At 45.4% G+C, this 12,500-nt stretch overlaps 1 protein-coding gene across 1 annotated transcript in view; it reads left to right on the top strand.

Moving 5' to 3' along the window:
- Positions 1–12,500, top strand: part of Polr2H (DNA-directed RNA polymerases I, II, and III subunit Rpb8) — a 200,272-nt gene that overhangs the window by 166,965 nt on the left and 20,807 nt on the right. Inside the window, exon 3 of the mRNA XM_080276958.1 lies at positions 6,989–7,169. Coding sequence (XP_080133084.1) covers positions 6,989–7,169 — 181 coding nt within the window. The remainder of the gene's footprint in view (positions 1–6,988; positions 7,170–12,500) is intronic.

Genomic DNA, 12,500 nt, shown 5'->3' with positions numbered 1-12,500 from the left:
ATTCTAGGGTTGACCTATTGTTACGTCCTTTCCATAGCACTTCTTCGTGACTAGCATCATATTCTAGGGTTAACCTATTGCTATAACTCACCATTCAAGATGGAGGGATGGCAATTTTAGGCCAAGTTAGAGTGAAAGGAGTATAGAGTTATTAACTACTATTATTTAAAGCTGTTAGATTGTTAGAAGTTGTTAGACGTGTTAGGATTTGGAGAGAGAGAGAGAGAGAGAGAGGGCGTTGTTTTTCTTTGTATGTGTAAATGGATAGGTTAAGTATGTGTGTGTGTGTGTGTGTGTGTGTGTGTGTGTACCTTAGGAAGCAGGATTAGTGTAGTCTGACCTTGTGTGTGTGTGTGTGTGTGTGTGTGTGTGTGTGTGTGTGTGTGTGTGTGTGTGTTTCTGCTGATGGGTGTGTGTGTGTATGTATGTACTGTGTATGTCTGAGCATGTGTGTTTTTTGGTGTGAGTTTTTTTTAAGCGTGTGCGTCTGTGTGCGTGGGAGTTCGAAGTGGGAGTTATTGATATCGCTTGTGTGTGTGTGTGTGTGTGTGTGTGTGTGTGTGTGTAATTGTTTTTGTGTGACTGTGCGTGCGGTATTAGACTAAGGTATGGTTGTGTGTGTGTGTGTGTGTGTGTGTGTGTGTGTGTGTGTGTGTGTACGTTATCTTCGAGGTACACCCCCTTACCAACTCCGCCCCTTTCTCTATCTCTCATTGTATTTGACTGATTACTCCCCCTCCCCTCCCCTCCCCTCCCCCTCTCCCCCTCCCCCTTCCCTCTTATTTGCCTTCTCTCCCTCCCCTTTTCCATCCCCCTTCTCCTCCCTCTATCTGTCTGTCTCTATCCCTCCCCCTTTCCTTCCATCCCCTCCCCTTCCCTCCTTCTCCCTCCCCCTTTCCCTCCCTTCATATTTACATCCCTTCCCTCCCCTTTCATTCTCTCTTTTTCTTCTTTTTTTCCTCCTCCTCCTCGTTCCTCCTCTCTTCCTTTTCCTCCTGTCTCCTCCTTCATTCATCTTTTTTTCCTTCGCCTCCTCCCTATCTCCTTATTTACCTTTCCTCCTCCTCCTCCTCCTCAGTGTAATTAATTCCTTTTTCTTTTACATCTATTCCTGTCATTTTAGTTTCCTATTATTCCTTCCTTCCTTCCTTCCCTCAATCCTTCTCTCCTTCAATCATTATTCCTTCCTTCAGTCCTTCCTTCCCTCTCTCCCTCCCTCCTTCTCTCCCTTCCTCAATCCTTCCTGCCTGCCTACCTGTCATCCTTCGTCCCTGCTTTCTTGCCTTCTTGCCTTCTGGTCTTCCTAATTAATTTTCTTCTCACCTGTCTGTTCCTGCCAGTCTAACTATGATATCCTTCTTGATTAACTTCATTCATTCGTTCGTCCTTCCTTGCTTCAGTCATTCGTTCCTCCTTCCTTTCCTCATTCATTTATTCGTTCCTCCTTCCATCTTTCCTTCCTTTTCTTTCCTTCCTTCCTGCTTCCTTCCTTCCTTCATGCCTTCTTACGTTCCTCTCTATCCCTATTCTTGTAAATTTTCTTCTGTTACCTGTGTATGTTCGTATCTAACTGCTTTTCTACTTCCTGCCTTCATTACCTACCTACCTACCCACCCCTCCAAGCATATGCCTACCTACCTACGTGCCTACCTAGTTCTCTTTTTTAGTCCTTCTCTGCGTACTTGCATATCTTATTCCTGTCTGCCTAACTAATTCTTTCCCTGCCTGCCTACCTGCCTAATTACTTTGTAATTCTCTGCCTGCTACCTGCCTGCCTAATTCTCTGCTACCCTCATGTCTGACTACCTACACATTTACCTTCCTGCCTGCTTGCTTATCTACCTGTCTGATTGCTTACCTGTCTACCTATCTAATTCTCTGCCTACCTAACTGCATCCTACACACTTACCTGTCTGCCAGGTTCTGTGTCTACCTGCCTAATTCTCTGCCTGCCTGCCTGCCTGCCTGTGGGGTGCGCAGTTCCCGGGTGAACAGCGGGAGTCCAGTGCCAATGTCTATATCAGTCACGGTTACGTCATATGCCTAACCCCTGCCTGCCTAACCCTGTCTTTCTGCCTCCCTGCCTAACCCTGCCTGCTACCTCCCTCCTTGCCTAACCCAACCTACCTCCCTCCCTCCCTAACCCAACCTACCTACCTCCCTCCCAAACCCAACCTATCTCCTTCCCTCCCTAACCCAGCCTACCTACCTCCCTGCCTAATCCTTCCTCCTACTGCCTAACCTAGTGTACCTACATCCTTCCCTGCCTAACCCAACCTACCTACCTCCCTGCTAAACCTTTCTGCTTGCCTGCCTCCCCACCAGCTTACCTGCTTGTTTTAACGTCTGCATTTCTGCCTAACCTCCCTGCCTGCCTACCTGCCTACCAACCATACAACCAGCCAGCCAACCCACCAACCTACCTACCTACCTACCTACCTCCTTTCCTTTCTCCCTCCCTGGCCATGTCTCTGCCTGTCTCCCTATCTGTGTTCCTGCCTACTCACTAGCCCTCTCGTCTGCTTTCCTCCCTCCCTCACTCCCACTCCCCTTTCCTCCCACTCTTTCCCTCTCTTTCTCCCTCCCCGACCTCTCCTCACTCCCTCTGATCCTTCCTCTCCCACTCTCCTTACCCTCTCCTTTTCCTACTTTCCTCTCCCATTCTCCCTCCCTCTCCCTCCTCTCCCTCCCCTTCTCTCCCTCCCCGCTCCATTGCATTCGTGCCTACATACCTAACTCATGTCTCACTCACTCCCTCCATTCCCTCCCATCCATTCTTTTCCCTCCTTCCCTCCCTCCCTCCATCCCTTCCTTGATTCACTCTGCCTCTCTGCCTTCCTTCTATGCCTACCTCTCTCACTTTCTTCCTCCCTCCCTCCCTCCCACTGCCTCACATCTGCCCCTCCCCCTCTATCCTTTTCTCTCCATCCCTCCTCTCTCTCTCTCCTCCACTCCTTCCCTCCTTCTCCCTTCCCTCCCTCTTTTCCGCCTCCCTTCTACCCCCCCGCCTCACTCCTGCCTATCCCTCACACGAAGACACCCACAGGCAAATGTGTGTGTGTGTGTGTGTGTGTGTGTGTGTGTGTGTGTGTGTGTGTGAGAGAGAGAGAGAGAGAGAGAGAGAGAGAGAGGATGAGGCAGACTGAGTGAGAGATAGTGAATACCTTCCAGCACACACACACACACGCACATAAATTTTACTTCCTAGGTAGCAGTAATAACACACACACACACACACACACACACACACACACACACACACACACACACACACACACACACACACACACGTTACTTCCTAGGTAGTAGTAATAACCTTAATCTGATTGTGGTATTTTCATTTCCTGTTTGTTTGTCTGTCTGTCTGTGATTTAGTCCTGTTTCTCTCTCTCTCTCTCTCTCTCTCTCTCTCTCTCTCTCTCTCTCTCTCTCTCTCTCTCTCTCTTCTGTGAGAGAGAGAGAGAGAACAGCAGAACTACACACACACACACACACACACACACACACACACACACACACACACACACACACACACACACACACACACACACACACACACACACACACACACACACACACACCTCACAAGTCAATCACAAAAGCATGACCCTAAAATATAACCAAAACATCGCCTCAGAGGACATCAATCCAGACCATACTAGAAATGTTACCTAATTTTCACCCTTGTTTGTTGTGTTTGTTTGTTTCATTGTTTGTTTTTGTTTGGGTGTGTAGGTGCGTTACATACATACATACAGTCATACATACATACATATACATACATAGAACCATACATACAGACAGACATATTCAACGTTATGGCTTAATTGGGGATGGTGTTGATGGTGGTAGTAGTTGTAGTAGTAGTAGTAGTAGTAGCAGTAGTAGAAGTAGTAGTAGTGGTAGTAGTAGTAGTAGTAGTAGTAGAGTAGGGAAGATCACGTGAGACATAATATTGTTGTTGTTGGTAGGTGGTTACTGAACAATAAGACATCACCTTTGCCATCTCACCTACGCCCTCTCTCTCTCTCTCTCTCTCTCTCTCTTTGTGTGTGTGTGTGTGTGTAATAATTGTATCTGTCTTAATTTTATATACATATTGAGCATTGTGTGTGTGTGTGTGTGTGTGTGTAATAATTGTATCTGTCTTAATTTTATATACGTATTGAGCATTGTGTGTGTGTGTGTGTGTGTGTGTGTGTGTGTGTGTGTATGTGTGTGTGTGTGTGTGTGTGTGTGTGTGTAAGGTGGTGTCATTGTGTTGGTGGGCGTTGTGTATGTTGTCATTATGGTCTAAGAGATAGTGCTGCCTCCCTCCTGCCTAACCCCTGCCTTACCTCTGCCTCCCTCCTGCCTAACCCCTGCCTGCCTCCTTCCTAACCCCTGCCTTACCCCTGCGTGCCTCTTGCCTAACCCCTGCCTTACCTCTGCCTTACCTAGGAAGGAGTTAGAATCGCTAGGGAGGAGTTAGAATCGCTACTGGAACCTTATGTTAGATCTTAGCAAACGCCTAATATAATTTTTTTTTTTTTTTTTTTTTTTTTTAATGGCGGAACTGTGCTACCCTTAAAACTTGAATATTAAATTGTGGTTCCAGGAAATTCAGTGAGTTATGAGGTGGTAGTGAGTCTCCTTGGTTACTAGTCAAATTACCCCTTCAGTCTTACTACACCTGGGGGTTGTGGATCTCGCGTAATATTTGGCTTTGATGAGATACACTGAAGTGAAGGGTTAAGAAAGTGAGAGAGAGAGAGAGAGAGAGAGATTTTATTGGTAGATATTTAATAGGCACCTCCTCCCCTACCTGTCCCTGCCCTCCCATCTTTCCTTCCTTCCTTCCTTCCTTCCTTCTCTTCCTTCCTTCCTTCTCTTCCTGCCTTCCTTCTCTTCCTTCCTTCCTTCCTTCCTCCCTTCCTGTCTTGTCCTTAACCCTCCCTGCCTTTTCCCTTGCCTCCCTGTCCTTCACCCTGCCAGCCTACCTGTCCTTCACCCTGCCAGCCTACCTGTCCTTCACCCTGCCAGCCTACCTGTCCTTCACCCTGCCAGCCTACCTGTCCTTCACCCTGCCAGCCTACCTGTCCTTCACCCTGCCAGCCTACCTGTCCTTCACCCTGCCAGCCTACCTGTCCTTCACCCTGCCTCCCTGCCTCAGTCGATAACCTGCCCTTCGATGACCCGATAACATTCTCTCTCTCTCTCTCTCTCTCTCTCTCTCTCTCTCTCTCTCTCTCTCTCCCTCTCCCTCTCCTTCATTGTTCCTCCCACAATCTATCATTGTCCCTACCTCCCCTCCTCCATCTCTCCACTTCCTTCTCTGTCCCTCCCCCAGTCTTTTCCTCCCTTCTCTCACTCCCTCCCTCCCTCCTTCCCTCTCTCCCAAATTTCTCTCCTTCCCTCCCTCCCTCCCTCCTTTCCTCCCCTTCATGGAGAGATAAGCAGAGAGGTATAAATACGGTATCGTTGTGTTCTCTCATTCAGTCACCCACTAGACACCAAAGCACCACTTACTACATCGCTCCTACCAACATTATACCTACCAACATCGTATCCACCAACATCGTATCTACCAACATCGTATCTCCCAGCTTTCTCCTACCAGCATCCAACTACCAACACTACTACTACCACCATCATCGTATCTACAAGCATTCTCCCACCAGCATCTAACTACCAACATTGTCGCTACCACCATTGTAACTACCACCATTCTACTACCAACATCCTGCTACCAACGTTTTATCTCCCACCATTCTCCTACCAACATTGTGGCTACCAACATTCCAACCAACATTGCGGGTGTCACTCTATGGACCTCACACATCGCCAACCACTACCGCTCCTACCAACCTTGCGGCTACCAACATCTCCCCCCGATCCAGCAACCACCATCGCTAAAATCGGCGTTCCAGTCACTACCATCCCTTTAACCAACATTCACCTACCAACATTACAACTACCAACATTGCCGTGCAGTCCCCAGTAGCAGTTCCTTAATCACCACCATCGCATCCACCAATATTCTCCTACCACCATCCTGCCTCTGTTGTCTCATTCTACCAGCATTACCACAGCCACTCCTACCACTATCGCTACCACCATCACAGGATTTCAACCACCATTTGAACTACCAACATTGCCACCTCAACGTGTCTGGCTACCACCATCGTAACAACCATCGCCAGTCAAGTACCACTACCCCACCTACCACCATCTCAGCAACTACCATTCGTGTCTTAGAATTCAACTACCACCATCCCAGCTACCACCATCGCTACCACCATGCGTGTCAAGTATAACCACCACTATCACCAAAATCCCAGCAACCACCACCATTCCCAACCTCTGCTCAACCACAAGTACCACCATTCCCTACCACCACCACAGTTACCATATCTCCCTACCACACCACCATTTCCTACCACAACCACCACCACCACAACTACAACACCCTTACCACAACAGCCACCCCCACCACAGTTCCCACCCTCTACCTCAACTACCACCATCTACCACAACTACCTCCGACTACCACAGCTACCACTCCCTACCACAACTACCACCATCTACCACCATCCCAGCAACCACTATCGCCTATTTACCCTTGCAAACAAAACCAGAGCGATAATACACGCAATCCCACGACCCTTCCCCATCCCCTTTCCCCCACTTGGGTACTAATATCTCTCTCTCTCTCTCTCTCTCTCTCTCTCTCTCACACCAAGCAACCCTGTCACCTTATCTTGTATTGCCTTATCCATTAACTTATCAGCTGTGTGTGTGTGTGTGTGTGTGTGTGTGTGTGTGTGTCAGACGTGGCTCATTATTTGATGTAGATTTCATTGTCGCTACGTCTCTCTCTCTCTCTCTCCCAACTCGTACTTTCTCCCTCCCCCCAACCCTCTCCCTCTTTTCCCAACCCTCTCTCACTTTCACCATGTATCTCAACCCTGTCTCACACCCCTCTCTCTCTCTTTATTTTCTCTCACAGGGGACAAATTCCGTCTCATCCTGGCCACAACTCTACGGGAAGACGGGTACCCCACGGACGGACCGGAATACAACCCTTTAGAAACTGGTCCCTCGCGAGCTGACCCGTTTGACTATGTGATGTACGGGAAGATATATAGGATTGAAGGCGATGACGGGCTGCTGGAGACCTCGGGAAGGCTGTGAGTACCTTGGAGGGAAGGAGGGAGAGCAGGAGGAAACGTGGGAGGGAGGGAGGGAAGTAGGGAGAGGAGAAGGAGGCGTGCGAGGGAGGGAGGGAAAAGTAATTTATGTTTTTTAGGGAGGGATGTTGGGATGTGAAGTACAGGGAAGGATGGATATATAGAGGAAAGTTGAGGGGATAGGTAGGGAAAAGTGGAGGAAAGTAGAGGAGGAGGGAGGGAGGTAAAGTTGGAAGGTAGAGGAGGAGGGAGGGAGGAAGGAGGAAAGATAGGCTTGGCAGGAAAGTAATGAGAAAAGGAGGGGAATTTTTTAAAAGCCAGTAAGAATAGAACCCACAGTAGTTATAAATCCTATTGGTAGGTTGAGTTTATTGCTCACATAGTGCCATTCAGGGGCGGGGGAGGCTGGTCATCCTCTCTTAAATATCAGGACTGAGGATTCTGAAATAAGGGTAAAGGAAGGAATGGAAGGAATTTTGAGAAGGAAGAAGAAACGAAGGAACAAAACAGGGAAAGGTAATTAAAATCAAGTAAAAGGGAACTATCTCAACTACCCAGCAAATAGTATGAGGAAAAAGGGTGGCTACACCTTATCATATGCTAATCAGTGCCTTATCTCAGAGCCGCGATAACAGAGTGGAAAGCCTTTGTGTTATCAGGGAACGAGTTAGCAAGCAGGCAGGTGAGTGAGAGTTGGTGGGTAAGGCAGACTGTTGGATAGGCATGAAGGTAAGGCAGGTTGGTGGGTGGGTAGGTAGATAAGCAGAGGGAAAGGTAGGCACACAGGTAGGTCGGGAAGTAGGGGGGTGGTGAAGTAGGTAGGTAGATAGGGAGGTGAGGCAAAGGAGTAGGCAGAGGTGAGGCTGAGAAGAGGGGAGACAGAGAGAAGGTAAGGCAAAAAAGAGGGTAGGCAGGTAGGTTAGGCAGACGTGGATAGACAGGTAGGTGAGTTAAGCAGGTATGGGAGGGGGTAGGGACGAGAGGACTAAATAAGGCTCATTTAATAACAACTTATAATATATTTACTGTGTTAATTATATCAGTGTTGTATTGATGATTGTTTTAATAATTGTAGTGATTGTAGTGGTGATTGTAGTCACTGTAGGTATCGTCAGGTAAGTGATTGTAGCTCTGACATATTGTGAAGGTGTAATTGTGGTTGTTAAGGAGGCAACCAGACAACCACTCAACCACAATTTGTAATGGTGGTTGTGATTATTGTTTTAGAAATAAGGTTAACGATTCTAGCTGTATTTGTGGTTGTTAAGGAGGCAACCACACAACCACTCAACCACAATTTGTAATGGTGGTTGTGGTCATTGTTTTAGAGATTATAAGGTTAACGACTGTAGGTATAATTGCTGTAGTTAGGTTGTTAAAAGATAGCCAGACGTTCAACCAAGAAAAATCTGCTCCACCTACCCACCGTATCAGTCAACCCATCACAAAGGCAACCAGAGAGTGTCAATTTCTTCCACCAAGCAACCGAAATCAACCATATTTTCTGATGGCCAAGAATTTCAACCAAACCAAGAAGCAACCAGCCTGACAACCCAATTATTAGTCAACCAAAACCCTCGACCATTCTCCCAGTCAACCGAATTTAAGTTCTGCTTCAACCACACCCCATGGCACCCATTTCAGAAGTCAACCATGGGACTTTTCAACCATTCTGCCACAGCAACCAGTCAACCAACTTTCCAGAGAAGCCACCCATTTCAAAATCCACCATATTTATTCAGCTGCTCCAACCTTCAGCCAGTCAACCAAAATTGCCATCGATTCAACCAACCAACCAACCAACAGAATTCAACCAGGCTCATTTTAATTACGCCAGTCTGCATGTAGTCAACCAGATTAACATTTATTTTGCCAGCCATCTTTCTGCTCAACCAGTCAACCAAGCAACCAACCATTCTCGTTAGCCAGTCGTCATCCAAGCAACCAGTCAGCCAGTCAAGTGAATCATCCAGTCTTCCCAACCAGTCAGCCAGTCAAGTGAGCCATCCAGTCTTCTCAACCAATCAACCAGTCCTGGGTGTGGAGCGACGAGTACCACCCTGAGTTCACATGGTTGACTCAGTGTGAACACAGCTGGTGGTATCTCAGTCGCTTCACAACCACAATCAACCAGAATCCACCACAGTCAGCCAAAAATCAACCAGTCAACCACAGTCAACCAGAATCCACCAGTCAGCCAAAAATCAACCAGTCAACCACAACCAAAAACAACCACAATTATAGTCAACCACAATCAACCGGGTGCAACCATAGGAGTGGAGTTATTTTTATTATTATTATTATTATTATTATTATTATCGTCCGAAAAGTTGCGAATGTACAATACGTCAACCAAAGTGTTAGTGTCAACCATTTTTTATATCGTTTTCATTGTCATTATCACCAAAGCATAACCACAAAACACCAGATCAATTCTCCCTCCTTCAACCAAATTCGCCGAGTCCACCAAAGTCAACCAATTCCAAGTGCCAACTAGAAAGAACCACACGCCAGGGAGAAGTCAACCCAAGCGAGCCAGTGAGAGAGACCGGGATGCCTGAACGAGCAACCAAATCAACCACTCAACCAAAATCGACCAGACACGAGCAGCAAGGGGAAGGGAGGGATATCAGTGCATTAAATTCCATCACTTCTTTTACCCATAAATCTAAATACTATAATGCAACCAATTGTCAACCAAAACTGTGACTCGGAAGCAATAAACAGTCAACCAAACGACGTATTTCAACCAGCCGTGTGTTTGTCTGTCAGGGGCTGTATTGGTTCAGGAATAACAAACATGCAACCAAACACTGCACCTCAACCACCCGTCAACCTGTCAAACCAAACACGAGTCAGATACAGTAAGCAGGCAACCAAACACGCATTTTCAACCAGGTACCCAAGTGTCAACCAAACAGTTTTTTAAGAACCAGTAAACACGCAGCCAAACATTGTATATATATTTCGTCAACCAAAAAGATTAAGGAACAGTCAGCATTCAACCAAACAATGTATATATTTCAACCAGCAACCCCCATCTCAACCACGCTCCTCCTCAAAAGCAATAAAGTCAACCAAATAACGTAGATGGCCTGTTCATTCTGTCAACCAAATCCTCATTCAGTTAATAGTCAACCAAACAGCCTTTTTCCTGGGTAATCTGTAGTCAGCCAATCAACTGTTCAGAAGTATAGGCCAACCAGAATGCGCAGATGAACAAGGCAACCAGTTCTGAGGGAAAAGTTCAAAATTGATAGTCAACCAAGAACAATCCAATTTTAGGACAACCAGGAGGAATCAATTTTAACCAAGAATGAATCTATTTATTTTTTATTTATTTATTTTTGAACAACCAAGAATAAGTCAGTATTTATTTATTTGTTTAAGTCATGATTTTGGCCCTCATTCCCATCGGCTCATAACCCATCGCAGTTCAAGCTACAACTACAATCTACCACAGCTACCATCAGTAACTACAAATACTTTTAGTCACCACAAATACTACCATCATCCACCACAACTGCCACACCCTACCACATGTGCCTCTGGAATTTGAAGGATGAGAGCAGTCAACCAACACACAACCAGCCGACCATACACCTTTAAGTCAACCACGTAACCAAACTTAAATTCAACCAACCAGCCACGCCAACCACCAGCGTCTCCTTCAACCAAGATCAGTCTCAACACCTTTATCAGCCAAACTAACAACCATAATCAGCCCAGAGTGTATAGAGTTGCAGCCAAACTACGCTTCCTAGTCAATCATCTTCTGCAACACACTCCCTGTCGTCAGAAAGGAGGATGGTGGAGTACAGATAAGGAGCACCGTCTCATCCACCACCACCACTACTACTACTACTACTACTAATAATAATAATAATAATAATAATACCACTACTACTACATCACTTGACTCAACCAGGCTTACTTGTCAGCCAGAAAAAATAATGTCTTATTAGCATTTTATTGTGCATGTGGCAAGCCTACTTTTAACATGCCATATATATTAACAGCCAACATTATTATTATTATTATTATTATTATTATTATTATTATTATCATTATTATTATTACTATTATTATTACTATCCATGTAGATGTAATTATTAGTATCGTTCGTCATCAATATTCTCAACACTCGTATTGTTTGATTATTTGGGTTATTTTTAGGACTGCATGAATGATTTAAGGAACAATAATATTCTATCCATTTATAGTTCTAAGGTTACCATTAATATTAATATATAATTCATTCCAAGGATAGGATGGCCCTGTTTTCATTTCAGAGTGCCCGCCAGTTTTTTGAGGAGGTCCCGGCAAGGTTGGTACCCCTGCTATGTTTACTTAAGTTCTTTTCACTTTTTCTGTCTATTTCGCCTGTTTTCGAGGGATCTGCTGGGACGATGGATATCCCAGCATCTTGATTCATTATGTATATGTTTTTGGTCGCCCCCAAAATCGAAGTTTGGATGAAAATTGTAAAAAAGGAAAAAAACGTTGGGACTCGAATGGTCGACAAAATGGCTTCTGGTTTCCCGCGTTTTTTGCCACATCTCATTCCGCGTATTTTTTCTTCTCTTATTTCTATCCCATTCGCTCAGCAGGGCCACTCAACAGAAGCAGCAGCAGCAGCAGTAGAAAAACAGCAACAGAATAATGCATAAAACTACAATATATTCCCCTAAAAAGCTAAAAAGACAGCCTTTATTTTTGATCTGTTGACAAAATATATAATCGAGAATGGCAGATTATTTCTTAAACACGCTTTTATTTATTTATTTATTTTTTAAGGGACAAAGAGGAAGGGTTGTTGAGAGAGAGAGAGAGAGAGAGAGAGAGACTAGCTTACATCAATACCTTAGGAATGTCTGCATAAGCTCAGTATTCTTAGTAGCCAATATTATAAGGTCCAGAATTTGCCACAAGCATGGAATGTTGGTAATTGTGGTTGTGGATGGTGGTAGCAGTGGTTGTGAACAGTGGTAGCTGTGGCTGTGAATAGTGGTAGTTGTGGTTGTGAATAATGGCAGTTGTGGCTGCTGGTAGTTGTGGTTGTGAATGGTGGTATAGTGTTGGTTGTAAATATTAACCTGTAAAAAATCTACGGTATTAACAAGCCAAGTTTCGCGGTAATGTTTCATCGTCATTATTATTATTATTATTATTATTATTTTTTTTTTTTTCATTTCCATCTCGTCCAAACACCTGTTTTTAATTAATCGTCATATATGGTAGAGGGGTCGTGAGTTGGAGGGAGGGCAGCCTGGTGGTGGGGGATAGGGTGATACGGAGGTGACTCATATATGGTCAAATTCTATACTCCCT

Source organism: Coenobita brevimanus, chromosome 67, assembly GCF_032717465.1.
Source record: "Coenobita brevimanus isolate Jiangsu-jjx chromosome 67, ASM3271746v2, whole genome shotgun sequence".
NCBI classification, from domain to species: Eukaryota; Metazoa; Arthropoda; class Malacostraca; order Decapoda; family Coenobitidae; genus Coenobita; species Coenobita brevimanus.
This window is presented reverse-complemented; position numbering and strand designations above follow the sequence as displayed.